At 40.9% G+C, this 22,137-nt stretch overlaps 1 protein-coding gene across 1 annotated transcript; it reads right to left on the bottom strand.

Moving 5' to 3' along the window:
* Positions 1-3,089: 3,089 nt before the first annotated feature.
* Positions 3,090-21,842, bottom strand: LOC135475061 (GTP-binding protein GEM-like). The gene is made up of 5 exons (XM_064754804.1): positions 21,129-21,842; positions 11,719-11,805; positions 11,242-11,267; positions 6,127-6,316; positions 3,090-5,806 (listed from the first exon to the last, which is right to left on the bottom strand). Exons 1-5 carry the CDS (start codon positions 21,727-21,729, stop codon positions 5,583-5,585), a joined length of 1,128 nt encoding a protein of 375 aa, XP_064610874.1. The 5' UTR covers positions 21,730-21,842; the 3' UTR covers positions 3,090-5,582.
* Positions 21,843-22,137: the final 295 nt, after the last annotated feature.

The following is a 22,137-nucleotide window of genomic DNA, read 5'->3' as shown; positions in this document are numbered from 1 at the left end:
TAAAATATCTCAGTTTTATGTTATTTGCGTATGTAATAGTTAAACATCGAAGGCTTAAAAGTCTCCTTTTGCCACCCTTTTAACAGATTACATATATTATCGTGCTTAGCTTTGCCCAGTAGCTCTTCAGAGCATGGCATTCCAGACACATTTTGGCAGCCAACAGCGGCGCTTGTAGGCATGGTGCGGTTCTCTATGGTACATTCCAGACTCTTCCTTTTTAGAGTTGACTTTCACAGACCTTACGTACGTTTTTAGTTGAGACTTTAAATGCACGTTAATCTCATGGTAAAACCTTAAGCACATTGACGCCACAATGAATATTCAAGAGAGGGAAAGGAGGCCTTCCACTGGACAAGCATAAAATATTACGGGGCTTTCAATCTGCCTTGAATTGATGGCTTTCGTAGAAAATGACGATATGTAGAAAGTTTTTCTTTCTTACGAAAACTTAAACAAATCCTTCAAAAACAGAATTCCACACAATTTGTATAGCTTTTTCATTTAAGGGATAGGTTGTGTAAAAGTGTTCTTTTCTGTTAACGTTTCCAAGTTTAATAATAGCTGAAATGCTCGCGTGTATACTTACGGAATGTTAAAATTTTGGCAATGGTGTGTCCCGAATGAACATATGTATTCGGTTGACGTTCGGAATAGTGAAAATATGTTCGGTCATACTGTATGTTAGCGTCCTGAACTGTGAAAATGTCCACTTTGTTTTAGTTTCTAAGAGTCCTGAACAGATGATTTCCCACATTGTTACATTATTTGTCTGCGTGTAATCTATTTTCAAGGGGGAAGATATTGTAACCCTACACAAGCGGACTTTTCCAAGGTAATGCGAATGTAAGCCCAGTTCAGATCGACAGTCTGTAACAGCGTGAGAGGTAAGCGAGTTGTCAACATGGTGTGGGAAGATGCCATGGTTTGCCAAAACACAATGCTTGTACATGTATACGCTTAGTGGTCTTATTAAATCTGACACGCTGGATTGTTGATTATCACAAACTCAAGAATGTTTCACTGTCTGGAGAAATCTCTCCAAGGAAAAAGACAACATCATCCTACATTATGAGATCAGAGCATTTTGAACCGAAATGGCGTCTGTACACCGGAAATATCGCTCGGGACAGTATAGGGCCTACATGTTGACTGTCGATCGATTAATCATCATAGTCATGGCTGAGTCGCGAAACCTTTGTCGGGTTAAATTCCCCGCAGCCAAATCATTCATCATATGCAAGGCGAGCCCACTGATGTGAGACACTGTGGGAAGATGACACGATTAAATTTGTGATCACCTGTTTCATTACATGCCATTGCTTAGTTATATTCTCAGACAGTAAAAGAGATGTTTTATAGTCTATTTCTTTTAACCAGTCGCCTGTTTTGAGCTCTCTGTAAAGCCAGTAATACTCGCTTACCGAAGTTGTCTTTAGTCAGTGACACGTAAAAACACAAGCTCTACCCATGAATATTTTGGAAGCCCCTATACATAAACAGAAAATGAAATTAGAACACCTTTTCTAATTCATAATTTTAAACTGCATAAACTCGGTTTCGACGGCAAGAACTCGTTTCCTCGGGTGCCATCATAATTATTCAAAAACTATTGGCATGCTGGATATTGGGCGGAGCTCATTGTGTTTTAACGAAGGACGACACCAGTTACGTAAACCGCTATTGACTTAAATTTAAACGCTGTTTTTGACACCGTCATGTTTCAAATTGTTCGCACGCTTCACATTTATATAATCATAATACATGAATTTTATTTTGTCTGTCGTAGTATGCGATCTCACGATAGTATAGTTTTGGAGTTCGATGTAACGAAATTGTGTAATAAAAGACAATGTGGTTTATTCGCTGGGATTGGAGTTTTGACTGTTATTGCGTGGAGATTGTTCTAACACCAGGCAGAATATAATGCAGTATTATATTATAACAACAGAGTATATTCTAGCATCAAACCACAGATTTTTGTGTTAAAATTAACAACTCAGTTTTTGGGTGAAATTGAAAAGCACTGTTTCATCTGTATTGTTTTTAAAAACGCACACAAAGTTAACCTCGCTTTTGACACCAAGATTTTATCAATCATCAGCACAGAAATAACCGCGCATGCGGGAACAGTTATTAGAAAACTGGCAAAGGCATCAATGGATCAACTGGGTTCCTGTATATGGCAATGTTGAGACCATATTCAGAGAGTTGACGCCGTCACTTTATGGCGTTATTCAAAATGTTTCTTACACCAACAGGTCTGCTGCTACACGATGGTCGCGAACAGATTAGCTTGATCAGGCTGTTCCTCCATAATCATGGTGAATTGCACGATGACAGGAACTCTTTGTGTACGCACTATTGACCCTCAAAATATCGCAAAGCAGGTCGACCTTTCCGAATCCAATTAGATGCATCCACAATGCCTCGCTGCACAGCCTGGTCGTTTTAATACCCTGTCTCTCAGTGATAGCCCAACCAACTGTTCCCCAGCTGCCCGCTCCACCACCGCCTCGTCCTAGCACTAGTCCGTAGGCCTGTTATCAGGTTACCAGAGCTACACGACTTGTACACAGATCAGTCAATTGTTGTTATGCGCCGATCGTGAGGTGCCTGACGTTTAAGCGCTACGATAGATGGCCTGTTTTGTGTCAGAGAGCTTACTTGAAACAACGTGTTTGGGCCTCCCGAGTTCCATTTACACCTAAATCCAAGCCCATTTTCAGGCCGGTGTGATATTGAATGACAGGTTCGCTGTCGGTTGCTTATGGCTCAGGAAATGAAGAATAACAGCTTCATAGGCCTACACGAACAGTCGTGGTCAATCACTGTTAAAATAGTTTATTTTTGTTCGTGTGTTAAACTTTTTGTTCGTGTGTTAACGTGTTGTCTCCAGTCTAACTTGAATCAATGACTCGCTCTTGTCGCGTCAGATATAAGCGTTTGTGTTTTGAAACACTTATTTGAATCCTAGGGAAAGGAGTTGGCTGGGAGCGGGGAGATGAGTTGGGGGGGGGGGGGGGTAAGTTAAAAGAATTCAACATCGTAGCGAATATGCGATATAATACTTTATTTAACTTTGGTCATCTTTGTACAAATGTATAGACAAAAGTAAAGCACCCAGTCTCAGTGCCCCAATTCGCCCCAGTTCACCCCAATTTATAATGTTAATCCGACGAAAACAAAAATATATGTCAGCGCTCAACAATGTGATAATAACAAACAATACATGTCAAATAACAGTTAACAACGAGTCCAACCCGTGCATGCACCCTTCACACTTTCCGTACACTTAGCTGGACCTTAGCCTGTGTGAAGGCTGGATGTAAATATGAACAGCATTCGTGATACATGTACATATGTATATATACATACAGGTTGATAGCTGCATGTGCAGAAAAACAGCACTGTTTGTAGATGCACAGGTGATTGTATATGGAGCATCCATCGAGGTTGTGTATAAACACACACATAATTTGTTACACATATTTACAGTTTTGAGGCGAATTGTATATGTAAATAAAAAGCCCATATTAACATCCATATGCATGTCTCTTCAGTGTGACGGTTATATATAAACGTAAAAATGTTTAAAGTTAAAGGTAAACCAACATCCGGATAGTCGTGGGTTTTCTCCCGCCACAATGCTAACCGCCGTCCGATAACTCAAACATTCTTGAGTACAACGGAAAACACAAATCAACGGAATAATGAGCGAATGCAAATAAAACAGCAGGTGTTATAGAGCACGAATTGAATCTGTACAAGACACAGCAAAGAGCCTTTTCCATATGTCACAAAGGCTCGGTTGGTAATCAGCACCTAATCCTGTGTCTGGTCTTGAGGGCTCAACATAGCTGATAATTTAGCAATAATATGGAACATCGTCGCGTCACTTGAAAGACAGATTCCTGTGCACTGTCAGAAAGGCAAAATGGTCTTACTGACTGATGAGGATCAAAGGCTATTCAAATATTATATCAAAAACATTTCGTGAAAAATACATGAATAGTAAGAAAGGCAAAAGGACAATATATTGCAAATGTCGAAGCCTTGCCACCAGTGAACAATGCAGTGATTGTTGGTTATCTACCTTTTACATTTGATCGCGCAAGAGTTGCTCCAGGAATAAGATTGCAATGACTATAGTCTGACAACTGAACAACCAACAGTTTTATTTCTCTCCAATCTGATGAGAAGAGCATATTCTAACTAAATCAGCACTTCAATAGGGTTTAACTGCTAAGGCATAAACGATTATAGTGGCCTCCGTGACCCGTTGGTTAGCGCGCTAGCGCAGCGTAATGACCCAGGGGTCTCTCATCAATGCGGTCGCTGTGAGTTCAAGTCCAGCTCATGCTGGCCTACTCTCCGGCCGTATGTGGGAAGGTCTGTCAGCAGCCTGCGGATGGTCGTGGGTTTCCCCCGGGCTCTGCCCGGGTTTCACCCACCATAATGCCGGCCGCCGTCGTATAAGTGAAATATTCTTGAGTACGGCGTAAAACACCAATCAAAAAAAATATATATATATAAACCATTATAAATGTGTAATAAATGGAAATTTATACACCAGGAAGCAGCATAGGAACATTCTTTAAATGTGCTTCCATTATTGTAACTGACGCGATGGTTGTTCGACTGAGTACTAGTCGCGTTGACTTGTGAAGTGAGGCGTAATTTCAAGGCACGGGAAAACTAAAAAGACAAACAGGGCGAAATGGGAAGAGCGTGCGTCATTACTACAAAGATACAACCAAGCTATGCTGTATAGTTTTAGTCCCTCAGAAACAAACGTATATTCAAAATGATATTAAAAATATCAATGTGGTGATAATTGTTTGTCATCAGCTTATACTGAAAAGACATTCTGAATCATGGCTAAATAGCTAATACGTGAATCAGGGAGTAGCCGACTTTATCTGATTTACTAGAAGCGTTAACCTGATCACAACTTGACACTTGAGAACCTTTAACTCCAGACGCAATGTCTCTGCTTTGTGAGAATTAAACCCTTTTAGACCTTACAGGAATTTTAAATTTTCACTGGTTAACAGAGGCCAATGCCACATATCCCATAAGTCAGAATTTAAACTCACTGGGAACGTGCGTGTCATTATATGATAAAAGTCAAATGACGTGATGGTTGTTCCATCGAAGCTGAAGTAATTGCACTTTGTGAAATATTTATAGAACAATAAACATATTTTTCTGGCATTGGTCGGGAAGTATATGTAGTTCCTAAGAGACGAGATGCGGAATAATGGCGTGACATCAATTAATATGAATACATCTTATTTATCTGAAAACAAGGGTAAGGCTTTGACTTGAGCATTGCCTCGTCGCGACTATTTACACATGAGGATGAATTGTACATAGTAAAGTTTGCCGAAATATACACTTTCTGCAGTAAAGTTAGCATTATCCATTAACAGTATTTAAATGAGAACAACAATGATTGAAGATACATATAAAATTGTGAAACATTTTTCAGTACCATTTTATGAATTTCAATGAGCCCAATTAAAAATATTTCGCAAACAAAAATGGCGTCTTTTTTACCTCAGGGTACGTACAGGTTTTCACAGGATTTTTGAGTCAGACTTCTCTTTGCGAAAGATTTTTTCTATGAGGCCTTTGGCTCCATGTTTGTAGCATGAAACCTCTTTGGGGCTTTTCGGTCGGTGGTCGTGTTTCAGCCGGAGCTGACTTAGAATGCCCACTAACAATTCATCCACGTGATGGTTCAGCACGGCCGACGTCTCAATGATTTTACAATCATACGTTTTGGCCACGGATTTGCCTTCTGAAATAAAAGAAAACGAGATGAGATGTTAGGTATTGAGGGGAGAACTTTGTCAATATTGGCTAAGTCCATCGATATCCTTCGGAAAGCCTTTTTTAAATATATAGATTGATTTCTCTGCAATTAGATTAATCCCCTAGTTAAAATGCTATCCAGTAAGCCATCAGCAAGGGATGTTCTGAAAGACTCAAATGGATCTGGTGCTGAGAAACTGTCTCTTGAACCAGCGATGTAAAGCGAGGAAAGCATGCACGTCAACAACCTCGACCCATGCTCCACTTTGCGCAGGCAAGCAGTGTGGATGACACACATCATCTTACCTTCCGTGCTTATGATACGCGTCCTCACCAAGTCACTCTTATTGGCCACGATGATGATTGAGGCGGACGTATGGTCTTGTTTCCTCAGCTTATAGAGGATATCAACGGCGTAATCAAACGAGGACCGGCTAGTGATTGAATAGATAACAACGTAGCTGTCGGCACTTTCCACCACGAACTCTTCATGGCCCTGCAAAGAGAAAACTCAGTTCATAACGACAACAACATCATGCATATGTTATCTCACTATAATTATCCTTTAAATTAGCTCTGCGCATTAATAACACAGCTTTCCATAAGCTTACTGCCAAAGTCCGATTTATCTTCATCTTCCAATCTCCAATCTCCAAATCTTTATTTTGTTATTTACAACAAAACAAGATCAAAAGCCAAAAAAAAGCCAAAAGCTACTTGTGTTCTCCTTAACTAGCGCAATCTCATTCTAGCGTTTTCTGTGTTTCTGTGCAATAAACATAGTACAATAATATTACGCCCCAAGGTATCAAGCAGTGAATATATATAGCATACATGAAACAACAGTAATTAATATTAATTTAGTTATGTTCCAAGGGAATGGCATGGACTAGAACGTTCATATATTATTCCTCAAATACATGTATAAATTATCATGTAGAACACCTCATTTGCGCCTGTTGAAAATACCATGCTTTATACCACTGAACAGCTAAAGAAATGCAACTGACATGTAGCATCAACTTAAATGATGTATTTGACACTGCCAGGCATTGCCAGGAATTTCCAAAATTGTGGATAGTTTGCCCCAGGGGGCTAGAGAAGGTTTCTTCTTTGTCATAGCCAGTGCTATTAAGTTGAAAAAAAAAGTACTTCATGTTCTGATTCATGCCATTGTCTTACAACATCATGCCACAAAAGTGTAAAAGCAAATATTAAACATCTATTTAAAGTAAAGCAGCAAATTAACTTGTGAAGTTTCAAAATACTTATCATTATTTTTGCCCGTGCATGTGTGTTTTAATGCTACATGTGTCGTATAGACGCCCTATTGAAACTGTCAGCCTCAAATCTGCCGCGAAGGATATATACAGCAGACTGATAAACAGGTCGTCAGTTCACTCTACAATCAATTTTGCTATGCATTAGCGTGTGTGGGATGTCTACCCAAGCGTGCTTGTTAGACGTTTGTCCATTTAACATGACTGTATTCTCTTCAGTCTGTGACCTATTGTCAGCCAGTCGGTTAGTCGCGCGATTGATGGCGGTCCGAGGAGAAAATCATTTGCCATGGGAAGAAGTGTAGCTGTATTGCTATAGTTCAGCTGGACAAATTCCAACGTCAGTCATAATAATCTAACTGTCTTTTAGTTCTCACGGTCCACTGCCTAAATTGATGTGGAATGGTTTCTGTGTTGCCAGTATTTATCACTGCAGAATGCCATGCCGACTCTCGTGCTCTTAACAGGAAATGGAATAAAAGCCAGCCACCTACTAATGGCGGACGAATCTATGTCTGTGTTCCCGCGGTGACCTACTTTGGTGGAACTATCGGGGCGTGTTAACTAGCACCGCCTTGACTAAATTATACATGTCTCGTCTGTACAATGTTTTAATGCATACACCATCAAGGGATTCTTCCATCACGCAGCTGTGATATTTCTTTACATCTGTGTTGCAAATTTGCTAGTTTTTGTTTGCAATTGTCAGGAAAATCGTGGGGTTTAGCATAACTATATTTGAAGACTTTTTCGAAGCCGAAGAAATTGCACAAATACTTACATAAAGGTATTTACTCTGTGCCAAAGATACACTTTTTTGTCAGCTTTTTTGGTGACATTCCAGATAATTCCCCATATAAATCGAAAGTCTCTTAATAAAGCCTTTAAACTCTGGTTTACAAGAAGCAACTCAGCAGCGATCAAACACTGGAATGAACGATTATGACTTCACGCCACATCGGCACTATTTCAATCACATCGTGGCGATCAAACACTGGACACAGTAGCTTTGATCATAATTAGTTATGATGACACGAAATCCATTGTATTCGACCTCCGCCTGGATTGTAAACAGCCTTCACCGAAGGCTTCTGAATATGGCGTGTACATATCTCTCCTTGTAGTATTTGTTAGATCCTGCGTGTTGTGTGACGACTTAAGCACCGTCACAAGTTATTACTGCAAAAATCAGTGTGTCCAGTTTAATCCATCAAGCGTATTCACTCTAAGTTTCTTATGTTTTACCATGAGTATAATTCTCTTGTAAGTAAGTATAGACAGAGCCTCCAGAATTCCTCGCGTTTTGTGTCTAATTCCGCTTAACCCAGGGCTGGGTTATGTGTTTTCATCGAGTTGAATCAGATCACCAGGCTGCAAATATGAACAGCTGCAATCTAAGCGTAGGTGAGATATATAATGTTATCGACAACCGATATTCTAGCATGGTACACGATTTGATTACTGATTTCACTTAGTTGCCTAGAACATACCTTGCGTCTTCCCAACATCATTGAAAGCTTTTGACTGCTTCTCTTTGCATGATTTTGTCCTATTTTCGTACTATATATATTTTCTTAGTTCTTTGGTGGTTTTGTGTTAGTCATCGATTTGGGAATTTGCTTTGCTATTATTCTCCAGGGACGTCCTTATTGGTTTACGGCTGATATACGAATGTCTGTTTTGACTCAAAGATTTCATCTTATTATTATACAGAGGTCAATGTCCATTTTTTTCACTTCGCGAAATCCTACGCAACAATATCACCCTTGTGCATAAGGGTGCATTTAGAGATGTTAAAATGTATTCGGTTGATATTCATGAAGAAAAACTCATGCTTCATTGAAAATGATTGCAGTGGAATTGAACTGAACAGCTAAGGGCTAATCTGAAATACACATTAGATTGCATACATTTTTATAGATCTGGGCAATAGCTGTTTCAGCTTTATTTGCTTAATACAAGGACGAGGATCGGCTGTGCGCCTGCAAGAACTAACCTTACCACCTTTCCAGATTGGGAACATTGCCTATAAGATCCGCAAAACAGCTCGTATTAAAACTTGAGGGTCGTGAGAGTTATGGGTGGGAAGAAACACGTGTGGTAGAATTGTGCTAGAGCGGCAAAGCTAATGCCATATATGACTACCAGCCGACTTCTCATAGGCATCATAAAAGTCAGAGATGGTCCTTCTGCGCAGAGAACAAGTGCGATTACCGACACATTAGCCACTGCACAATGTATAAGTACCATCCTGGCGCAATCTAAGCTTACCATCATTCAAGCACAAATTACCTACACAAAAATACTTCACGCAGACTTAGTAGTCTATCACATAAAAATAATCAAAATGCCATTTGTAGTATCTAAACATCAAAATGTTGACTGCCTTATAAAACATCTTTGTAATGCGTTTTTCATTTTGCGAACCGAACAAAATCATATTATTTTTGCCGTCATCCACTGTATATAGATAAATTTTGATTGACTGGGAAACCCACGGCCATCTGCAGGTTGCTGGAAGACCTTCCCACGTACAGCAGGACAGGAAGCCAGCATGAGCTGGACTTGAACTCACAGCGACCGCATTGGTGAGAGGCTCCTGGGTCATTAGCAACTGAGCCACGGAGGCCTCCTGTAAATTTTTAGATGTTCAAATTTATTATGATGATATGTTTGACATACGGTCAAACTGTGGACAGGTTTGTCCTAACACGTGAATAGTGTTACCAATTTTAACTTAAGGAAAAACAGACTATTTGAAGAGTCGGTACCAGTTCCTTGGTTACATCAAAGTGTGGGTGTGGTATCTACCACGTTTAGCAATATTTATCGAAGATAAAGCTCGCACAATAGGTATCAGGCGATGAAGACGTCATCGTTTACCCCCCCCCCCCCCCCCGCCCCCCTGTTAATCTCTCCATCTGTTATCTAAAAGCTTAGCTATATGGATCCATTAGACAGGAAAGCAGGATCAAATTCTCGTCATACACACGTCTTCGTCAAAAGCATAGGAATCTCAAGTACCGCATCGACCCAAGAATTAATTTCTTTTACATCTCGAAAGAGGCGGGCTATTTTTGCTCCGCAATGGTCGTTCAAATTCTAAAGCGTCAAAACTATTTAATTATATCTACGCGGTTATCTTTTTGAGTACATGTTACATCGTATTTTGAGAGTTTACTTACCCTCAGGCGTGTAAAAGGACGTTTTCAGCGTGACGTATAGGTTGTTATGGGAGATTGTTTTTCCAAGCATTGCCAGCTGTGAAGCTACACACCGGTATGGGACGAGTCCCACTTGGAACAACGACAGGTCCGTCTGGCTACACCTATCGACCCAGTGAAGGACAAGCAATCTCGTCGCGATGAACCAAACAGTAAATAACCACTCAATGTTTTTACAAAGCGCCATGGCTCACCAAATTCCTGTCAGAATAATTGGTAAATTCCCAGATGGTTAAATCTAACTCAGGACGATTTCCGAAATGCTTGCTCCGGGATGATGAGAAGATATATTATATTATAGTGTACAAGTAGACTAAGCCAGCAAAATATTGTGAGGAGGTTTTAAATATTAACTGAAGTCAGGAGTGGCTAATGAAATCAGCTTCAAATTCACAAATTGTGGATCAAGGATAAAACCGGCATTTGCACACGAATTGCAGACCATGAAGGAGCAAACCAAGTCAATTATCGCAAAATCATGCTTGGATATACCCTGAGTCTTATCTATTCGTGGGACTTTGTTGACAATAACACTCGTGTGAAGACTAACGTGTGAAGACTTAGGTGCGTTGAAGAACAGCTGTGCGGTCTCACGCGCGAAAATCTTTAACTTGCCAAAGGTTGGTGGTTAACCCCAGTCACTGACCACAATCGAGTGAAAAATGGTTGAGTATTGCATTAAACAACCATGAAAACTAAACATATAAATATTTCGTTGTCAGAATCACGGATTGAAGTGTGACATTCCAGCTTTCACCCCTGAAAAAGACTCACATTCATTACATCACATCACACAGAGATGCGTCAACGTAAGTAGATTTCTCCACTCGGGGCCAGCACAACAAAGCCGAAATTGAAATTCTGTTATATGGTTATTGTTTCTTAAGCTCATATTGTCATCTTTTTCTTAATCTTACTTGTTTACGTGCACAATTGTGGCATTCTGAACATCACAAATACATTCAGCCGTTAAGTCCAAGTTCCAAAGTTTGTTTTGAGTCCAACTTGGTCCATGGAGCTTGTTTCGTAGGTTCCATCGCCATATCGATTTACATCTTTTTATATTAATTCGAAAGACAAAGGGAACAAATGTAATGCACTTCCTTGGTCAAGAATATCTTAACAGAAATGGCCGTGGTTTATGTGAAAACGTTGGGCAATGTATAATTTATGATGTTTTGTGAATGGCGTGGTGAGGGGAAGGTTTTATTCCATGCAGGGGACGAAAGCATTTGGAAGGAACGGCCTGGGGATGATAAATGGCCTTTGAATTGAATCCTGAGGTGAAATCAATGCTCGGGACATACGAATCGCCACAGGCATTTCACTTTCCTGTGAGCACGAGAAAAGTTGCTCCCGTTTTCGTCGGCCATATTTATTGATGAAACACTCACCGTCACTGGAAAATCCTTTTCTGTAACACGACAAGTCACTCTCCTCTCCGTCCAACAGAACAGTTACAACTTTCTCTGGCTCGCCATCTGTAAACATCAGCATTTTTCATTGTAGTTAGGGTAAACAGAACATGAGTACTAAATTCAATACCTGTTTGCATTCGTATGGGACGTTAATTTGTAATGCTGTTTGTGTTTGTACGTGTGTTTGATTGCCTTTCAGAACCACCATGTTTCGGTTGACTTTTGGTTGGATTTTTAGCGATGCAATCAAGGATTAATTTGCTTATAAGATGTTTGAATAAATTTTAACGCTTTCCTCAAGCATTTGTTGCTTATGGGAGTAGGAAGCTTGGAAAAACCCTGGAAAGTGAAAACTGGCCTTTGTCAGTTTAATTTCGTCAGTAAAATTGATAAAACTCTTAACTGTAAACCGCAACCGAATTCGGAGAAACATTAGTGAATGTTGAGAACGAGGCTTGTGCCGAGCATGGACGAGGGTAGAAGTTGAAATATGCACACGAAGCAATCGTGTCACTCTATAATACCATTGCATTCATTCAGAATCATTCATTTTTACGTTTAAAAAAATCACAAGTCAACGAGTTCATTAGATCTTTAATCTAAAAACGTACAGAAAACTCCATTATTAAGGCGCATCAGATGGCGTATCACATGAAGGAAAAGAAGAGAAAAAGAAACCTGGGTTATCCATTATGAGCTTTTCCCGGACCTTTAAAAACACATTGTTACTGAAAAGATAACAGCAGAATTTCTACTCGTGCTATGAAGCTCTCTAGAACAACATAAATATGAAAAATATATGTCAGTTAACATTGAGACAGTTGCATGTACTTCACAAAGGCCGATATTTGATACTTGAATTGCATTTGCTAGATAGCCTTAATTTGGAGATAACGGCATCCAGGTGTAGTCAATTCTTGCTGTGGTCATAACAATGTCACATCCAACCCCGCGAGAACTTCCAGCAGATTCTCAACAGGACTCCACCACCTTTTATTTACCGATATACGAAATATAATTTCAAAATGCGCGTGTCTAGCTATAACCATAGGAAAAGTCCCTGTTATGGCTGCCTATATACCGAATAGTGACAATCCCCTCGAGAGTGATTGGCACAGGGTGGCCTAATTATTTATTTGATTTCCAGACTACCACCACCTGATAGAAACCGTGATGTAATTTCAGATGCATTAGATCAAATGAAAGATCTGATTTAAAATTACGCAATGTTCATAACAGAGAGTCTGAAATCAAGGTTCAATTGAGCTTAGCCATAGAACAGAAAAAAAGAGAGAATTCGAAGATTTTGGACAAAAATGCAAATATTCATCCTTTTCTGCGTAAAACCGTAATCCATCTATGTTTTCTTTCTACCGTTACTATTTATACTCACGTTTACACAATGCCATCAGTTCACTGTTGACGGGCGAAATAGAATTTGTTCACTTGGAGTAGTTTGATACTGCTAATTTTTTTAGTGTCTGAGTTAGTTTTCACGGCATAATTAAACAGTTTTCATTGATGTGAACAAGGTCAGGATTACGGATGGAGAACACCTGAGTAGGCGGAGTAAACTGCCGCCCCTCGTCAGGCTCCTGGCAAACCTTCTGACTGAAAACCCGATTGATCTCTACACAAGAGATTCAATCAGATGATTTCATCAGAGGCAGTTGATAGTGAAACAGTATTTAAAATAGACAACCTAATATTATCCGCTATGAAAGGTGTTCCTTTCTAATTCCATCAAATCTTCTGATGACATTTATACTACATTACATTACTACCTGGCAAACCTCTGATCAGCAGCACTGTAAGCAATTTAGTGAAAACGCACAAGCAAAACAGAAAGAATGTTTTTTTTTTTATATCGGCTGTGTATTTCATAATAACAGAAATACAACATATGTTAAATATTTATCCAACTGTAGCATTTGTCCAACATGCTTCAGTCCAATAAAAAGCATTTAGCCATGTGGCAAATTGCAGGGGCAAACAGGTAACCTATCTCAAGTTCCTAAAAAAATGAAGTCCCTGATGTTGTTTATGTTTAGTTAATACATTATTTGAACAGTTGACACAGGACGTAAAACATTTTTTGTTGTGTTGACTTGTTTCTAACATTTTCGTTTACCTCAGTCTAGAAAATAGTTTATACTGGCGATTACATGACATCTTCATACGGACAGGGTTAATCAAAGAAACAAGAGCGTTCCCTTAGGGGACAGTGGGAGTGGAGTGGGGTGGGGTGGTGGGAATGGAGGTGGGGGGCTAGTGGCCGGCTACGTGCTAACGTGATTTCCGGCAAAATTTGAACCCTACAACCATCAACACGACGTTTACCACGAGCCAATCAGCTCGCAAGGTAGATGGTATACACACAAAATGGTTTCTTGGATGTCATCTGTTGGCAGCTGCACAAAGACAGCTTTCTGAAAACACCTAACTTCTAGCGGAGCCATGCGCATTGGTGTTAATTTTCAGCAGAAATAATGGCCGAAAGATTTGTTAATGTACTTAATTCTGTATTTAGGCTTCCAAACAGTAGCAATTTGACTGGGCTGAGCTGGAGCACATTCTGTAACAAAACACAGCTCTCAGTGACATGCAAACAGACCATTAGTAATAAAAGTGTAAGGCTATTTCATTAATTTATCGGGTTAGGCAGACACAGAAACACCTTGGTGACTCATTCCCCTGGCAATAGCGGCTGGGGTAAACCGTTAATAATTAACGGTGCATGATATATCCAGTTTATATCAGAGCGCCAAAACCAAGCTTAAATCACGTTCACACGATGTGATTTGTGTTATCGACTCCTCGAAGCCGACAGGTGGAATGAAAATAGCGCCTTTATTTCATAATGCCAATCGCTATGATATAGCGCATGTTCTGTTTTCATTCGACTGGTCAAAGTTGATGGCGCAACTCAACAATCACACCGTGTGAACTCGGCTTTAACTGAACTGTCGTATTATTCAAGTATTCGACTGATTTATGCTTTATGAGCATCAATGGAGTTTATACATGAAGTGTTTAGCTTACAGACGGGTGCTGATTGGGCTGAAAGACGTGGTTTTATTTTAAATAGGTCTTCTTGGAAACAGCATACATTAAAACCTACGTCTCTTCGTATCCTTGCTCTACACAGTATGCAGAAATAGGCTTATTTGATTGTTACTAGATCCCATCCCTTTGACCCGTTAGGGTTCAGACCATTGGAGTTAACGCAATGTTATGCAGAGTTACAAAACATCCCTGACAGAAGTCAAATTGTCAAGTGGTCGTATTTATCCGACTGCGCCTAATCCGATATCAATCATCGCTCGGCCCTCGCTGCTTCCTTTCCAATCACTTCGCCACAAGTATTCATTTGCCCTCTTTAAGGTCCGCCATTTTAATTTGGATAATTGGATTCCATTTCGACTGGTGGCGATAGGGATGACATTTTTTCCAGCTGTCTTTCTGTCCGCTCGCGTTCCGGTGTCCGACGGATGTGGTGGATTCTGTGCGAAGACTTAAACCAGCTCTACCACAACCGGGGTCATGTACTGCAAGCTGTACTTGATGTAATTATTGCTTCGTATCTAGTAGATTATCTGGGAATTCTGCCAATAACTCATCTTTCGTCACTGCCATCCTTATTATCTTTTCCAACATGTATTCATGTCGTTTTTTCAGCAACCTGGTTGACATTTTTTGGACAAATAGAGGAGGAGGGGGGGGGGGATTAAAACGGGTCAGGATTCAGAACTGTTCTTAAATGAACGCACCACATTAAAGATATGTTGTCATTTCAGGTTTGTTACCGTCGTAGTTTATAGATGTAGTTAATTATCACACAGAATAAACGTAATCAGCGGAGTTTATCTTGTCAACAGGAAAGTCTGAGAAAAACTTTCAAGTCACCCACAACAATTCCCTTTAAGGCCATCTAAAACTAACTTATTCTACCTGATATTAATTGCCTGTCCACATCTAATGATTACAGAATATCATGCGGATTAGCGAATAGAACCGACCTTAATGCATTCGTAGTCAAGGGCATCTGTCACCCTTCATTCTCATAGTCTTACGCTTACCTTGCTTATTTCGTCTATACATATCCGCGGATTTCAATGGAGAAAAGCCAACAGCGAAGGAGAATTACGTTATTTAAGAATCTTGTGTCCGGGGACAATGGAGCTAGACGTGTGTATAGATATCTGTGATATCCTGGTGTGGAAAGCATCCGTGGCCATGAATTAAAGGTCCCGGATAATGAGCTTCTCTGTTGTTTGTCTAATCTGTTCGCTTTACCGACTTCATCAGGGAAGGACGACACCTGAACAGTGGCCACTGATCATTCTACACACGGGAGGTAATTAGGTCAGTAGGTTATGTGTAGTTATATCGCTAACCGCAACCATTAACCCCTGTTTTGTTCACGAGAACGTGAGTGATTTCATTTCGAGAACTCTAAAGGCAAACGGCATGCATGCAATTTCACGCCTCGGAATGTCATTACGGAGTGAACGTTGGCAGGATGCACTAAACTTAAGCATCGTGTGTTTGGTCATCTTTCGTTGCAAATCTATGTTTGAAAAGCACCTGATAAAACTGGACTGCAGCGCATATTTCAAGATAAGTTTATGTCAAGGCATGGACTCCTTTGTTCGAAATTAACTCAGTATTAGTGTTTAATAGAGCATGTTTGGAGATATTCCTTTCTAGTAATTCCTAACAGGCTGTGTTTAGAGGACAATTACCAACACATATGAGTCTGTCTGAAGATACCTTAACCCCAATACATTTTAGCGTCTTTTTAGAGATGCCTTAATAACTGTACCCCACAGCGTCTTTCTACTATACCTTGTTATAAATCCGTAACAGTATTTGGAGATACTTTAATATCAGTACCTCATATAGTGCTGTTCAAAAAATACCTAACAGAAACTTTCAACAACATCTGATCCTTTCCCAACTGCCAGAGGCTGTGTGGGTGTCTGACCTATGATCAACATTTACAATCGGCGGCCTCCGTCGCCGAGGTGGTTAACGCTACAGTACGGCGCAGTGACCCAGGAAGCAGACTAAATCTCTCGCGGTGAGTTCAAGTCCAGCTCATGATGGCTTACTCTCTGGCCGTGCGTGGGAAGAACTGTCAGCAATTTTTTAAATTCATTTTTACATGTATTTTAAAGCTTCTCGCTGCTCCACAATTTTAGGGACGTTCTGTTTCGATCACTGATGTATGTAGCAAGCAGGATGTGGCTCAGTGAGACAGGTGCACGACTCCTACCCACCATACACAAGAATGAAATACATGGTGCAGTACGGGTTGGGGTGAATTATTTGACTGGTGAATAAAATAGAGATAAAGTCAGGCCTTTCAGAGGAGTATATCTTCATTAAGTGTTTTACTTCAGGGATTTGTTTTTACAAATCTCCGTAGTACCGTGGCTACCTTTGACTTGGTGGTGATTTTGTGGTTTATTTATTCCATTTATATGGTAAGCCGCACTCAAAGATCTCTCACTTGTACGACCGCAGCAGAATTGCGGTGGGTGGAGACCTCGGGGGAAATTCACGACCATGCGCAAGATGCTTACTGGCTTTCCGACGTATGTTGGGGTAGAAGGTCAGCATGAGCTGGTTTTGAACGCCTGCATTGGTGACAGGCTGTTAGATAATGCTGTACTAGCATGCTAACCACTAGGTCACAGAGGCCGTTTGTGTGACCATTGTGTTTACTTGACCATTTCGATGGTGTACATTGGCCAACGAAGCAGGTGCATAGCCAGTTCCCCGGGGGCAAGGAATTTACCTAAATATAGCGACTCAGGAGGAGCAGCTGAGATAGTTGCAGACTATGTTTACAGTTTGAACATGTGCTGTACAAGTGAATGAGAACACCTGCCAGAGACGATACCTGCGTAAATAGACACAGGGGCGGCCGATAGTGATAGCTAGTCAAGACTTATAGAGCAAGCCGGCATAATGTCTACATCGCAACCGTTGAGGGTTGTTATCAAGCCCTTAACATGGTTGCAGCCGCCAACGCTGTTCATGACCACCTGGTGGATGCTGTAACTGGCACGCTAGCATCGCGCCTACATCTCAACCTACATTGAGGGTTGATGAAAAGGCCTGCATATGGCTCCGTCATCAATGCTCTACCGCGCCACCCTGTGGAAGCCATATCACACTGAGCAGATTGCATACATGTTATTTACAGAAACTACAGGCTTAGCAATGGGAAAAGGTGCATAGATAAAACCATTGACCTCAAAAGTTGTCCGTTCACAGGCAACCACACGCTTACCCTTTGCCAAACATGTGCATGCATGCAGAATTGAAAATACGCGCATGTAATTCTGCGTTTAAATCATGCTTGCATGAATGTATTTGTGGAAAGTACAATTATGAGAAAATCAGAGTAAATGTCGTTATATTTTTATCACGTTCAAATTGACATTTCGGCATATGAAAATAACAGCATTGCAAGTCTTCTGCGAATATGCGATCCTATATTCGGTATTCATTTAGTTAAGAATACTAAGACAAGCTATCTTATGAATGCACATTTGGGCAAATGTAAACAAGAACATGCCAGAGCAGGGAAAATCACCTGCTATGTTGCATTTTATTGGTATTTGTTTTATGATATGACAGGGAAATACCTTTACATCATGTAAACATCATGCAAAGAGCAGAGGTAAACATGCGTCAGCGTGTAAACAACACCGTGAATTGCTGACAGAAGCCTTAAAAACCCACGCTCTGACTGGAGCAGACAATTCAGTCTGAAAAACCCACGCTCTGACTGGAGCAGACAATTCAGTCTGAAAAACCCACGCTCTGACTGGAGCAGACAATTCAGTCTGCGAAATCTACTCTCTCATTTTCCCTTACTGCTCGGATAGAAACAGCGCTCAATTGGGTGATGCTAACCATAACAGTACAATATTGTCCTTTTGAGTTCGGTTTGAATTTCGATCGTAAGCTGTGACTGACATCTAGTGGAAAATCTGGGGCCGTTAGTGACAAACTAAAGAGCCTTAATGTAAGATCTAGCTCTGTGTCGTGGAATTGAGAGGTGATACGCTATTAAGCTTGGCTCCAGATATGTAGTCGTGGTTTCGTCTGGCCTAACCGTACCAATGTTGGTTTCTGTTGATATTGTCCTCTCTAACAACAAAAGTTGGCAAACACTGAAGCAATGATAGACAAACACAAGCCCAAAATCGTAATGATCGCATCAGCCCACTAATCAATGCACTGACTCGCTCTCCCGAATCCACACTGGCTGTCTTTTCATACTGCCCGATTGACCGTATGGTTTTCAGCGTTTCCGCATTTGTTTGTGTACTTTACAACACCGGACTAAAATCGGATGGGCGCACACCACGGTGAGTTAGGCATGCATCTGCTCCTGCAGTGCGATAAGAGCATAGGCAACTGTAACAAATGTGATATAAATTGAGAAATAAACATGACATTTTTCAATCACATTTTCAGAAATTTGCTTTATGGCCAAAATAGCGTCAGTCTAAAGTGTCTGTAAACCCATGCAATCCAAATGCTGGCATCGAGGCGATAGGAGCATGTAAGCCTGGCAAATACGCATGTCATGCATAGAAACAATTTTCCTGGCGATTAGCATGGACGAGGTGATCAAACGTGCTAGTGCAACGGTAAGATATGACAGACTTCGATGATATATAGCAAGCATTACATATTACAGCCAGGTTGGGAGTTCCAAGTGGCTAACATCGCGTTCCTTAAAAGACTGTCAGACCAGCTTGACTAACTCCAGCATTTTCTACGCCGTGTCCATCTGTCAACGAGATGAAACATAACCCTGACTGCAGTGTAAAAATCTGGTTCATGGATTAACGACAAACACACGGACATTTGCATGTCTTGGACACAGATTAGTCCCTCTAGAATGGTTCTGATGGCTGACTGAAGTGATGGACTCCACCGTTGTCGAGCAGATAACATCGATAGATCCCGTATTGTGAGAGTTTACCCAATGTGTAGAGAGGGGCTTTAGTAGGATACTAGAGACGCCCCATGATCATACACTGTACTTCATCAGTCATAGGTTTCCTTCAGAGGGTTTTCTCTAAATTAAAATCAATCTTGTTGCAATATGTTTTATTCGAGCATAAATACATTTCTGAGATAACTGCACATTAATAATTATGTTAAATCGTTTTATGTCTGTGTGGGAGAGCCATAGATCATGAACACAATTATTTTATTCTGAGCAATCTCCTCCAAACTTTGAAAATTAAAACTTGAGGTGAGAAACCCAGGTTAAAAACCCCTGTATACACCGGAGCTTAACGACTGGCCGCTCGGGGTTGGTCTTATTCGCTGATTGTCCATCCGGAAAGAGCTACTGATTCCAATTCGCGCCGGCTGCAGTTGAGTCGCGCCATTATTTCTTACACACAAACGTTTCAGCCGCAACAGCCGGCTGGAGTTGAGATGACCTGTGTTTAAGCTAGAGAGTGTGTCAAATCAAAAACATCTGCAGATTCGCAGTCACGACAGGATGCTGAATGCAATTTTCTTTCTTTAGAAGATATATGATAGAGCATAAATTTAACACAAATCACATTTGCTGTTATACATTATCACATTGACAGCTGCTGAGATTATGGCATGTGACACATTATTATCACTGCATCATCAGCAGTATACAACATTAATTTTGGCAGGTTTTGTTGACAAATTTAAGACTTGTACAATGTATATGGATGTCTATTAAGTACATCTTCAACAAACATCAACAAAATATCACAAACATAGCTCGGTACACCTTTAAATATTGTACACAGTTATGGTAGATGCAGCTCTTGATTCTTTAAGGGGAGATGTTAATCCGTCAAACATAACTTGATAGTTTTAGTAGATCTTCAAACGCTGTATATAGTATTGGATAGATTCAACATCTGAATCATATGTTTTTCCCCTGAACACTGTTGCAGCATTGTTTCGCTAGATAAGTCGCAGTTTACCCTGGATACAGTGTTATTCTTGCGCGTAGTTTTCCGGTTTTCCAGCTTCTTCACTGAAACTTGAAACAGATTTGACTTCACAGATTAGAGGCGACTCGGCGAATGTCCCGGTAAAGTGAATAATTCATTACTAAACCTACCCTGGGCATTCGCCATTGTTGGATATAGAAAGCTGTTCCTGGCGAAAGGATATCTATTTATAAGACTCGCAGATTGTCTGTGGTTGGGGGCTCGGTTTTCCTGCCTACACTGATCATTCGACTTTCACTCCAAAGATAACTCACGAGGATTAGAGAACATAAGCACAAAAATCACAAATAAATAATCAAATGCATAAATAAAATAAGGCCAACCGAAGGCTATAGCTGTTGTACTTACCTAGACTTGTGTCAAATCCACCTATATATTCTGATGTCATGAACTGCTGCATGAGTGCTGTTTTCCCTACCCCTGGAGAGCCAAGGACGCACACCCTGAACACCTGGCATCCAGCAGAGTCCAGACTTGCCTCCGTGCTGCCCTGAGAGTTTACACTCGGGGAGCGAGACAGTCGGCCCTGGTCAGTCGTACTGCTGCCAGAAGACACAATACTGTTGCTGCTTTTGGATTTGAATGAGTCGCCTCGGTTTATGATGCCTTTTGATGTAGTTTCAAAAGACCTGACCCTATAGAGTTCCCCTTCCGTGGACACAGTTGGGGACAGGTACTGTCTTCTCTTGTAACTGTTCCTGGTTGGCAAACTACTTGTTCTCGGGCGCATCTCGTCCAGTTCATCGATCATGGGTCGCCTTGGCTTCTTCATTGAACACGACCTTAGTTTAGGTCTGGGCGACACCTGTAAATTGGGGCCTTTATCCTCGGAATCCATCCTCACGTCTCCTACGAGCTTACTCATCAAACATGAACATCCGCTTGTTGGCAGTTGTGCTTCAAATCGCGTCTGATGTCGCTTGGGTGTACCTTCGTGTTGTCCCTTCATGACCTTCACTCTAATAAGCAGGCAAAAGTGCTTCGCTAAATAGCACTCAAATTATGTTTTTCTCAGTCAGTGCACAAGCATTTAGATTAAAGAATCTGAGTTTGCCAGTGTAAAGTATTTTTGTTGCGCTCTCGGGATTTAGCGGGATGTATCGGTGGAGGAAGAAGCGATGTATTCTCCTCGATGAAGTCTGTTCTAGCCACGCACGACAACAACTGTTATATAGGCTTCACGGATTCCGCTGCAGCCAATGAGTGACAGCTGAGGGAACTCCACTTTCCAGTCCCTGGATACGACGGCACGCCTAGGCAGCTCGCTGAAAACGAGCTCACCCCAACTGGAACTGTTATCAGTGAATTACTGTACCGAAGTGTTTATCACAACTGATGTGGCCTTTCGGGTAGACTG

The sequence above is a fragment of the Liolophura sinensis genome, chromosome 9, assembly GCF_032854445.1.
Source record: "Liolophura sinensis isolate JHLJ2023 chromosome 9, CUHK_Ljap_v2, whole genome shotgun sequence".
Taxonomy (NCBI): Eukaryota; Metazoa; Mollusca; class Polyplacophora; order Chitonida; family Chitonidae; genus Liolophura; species Liolophura sinensis.
Note: the sequence above shows the minus strand (reverse complement) of the source record. Positions and strands in the feature narration are given on the sequence as shown.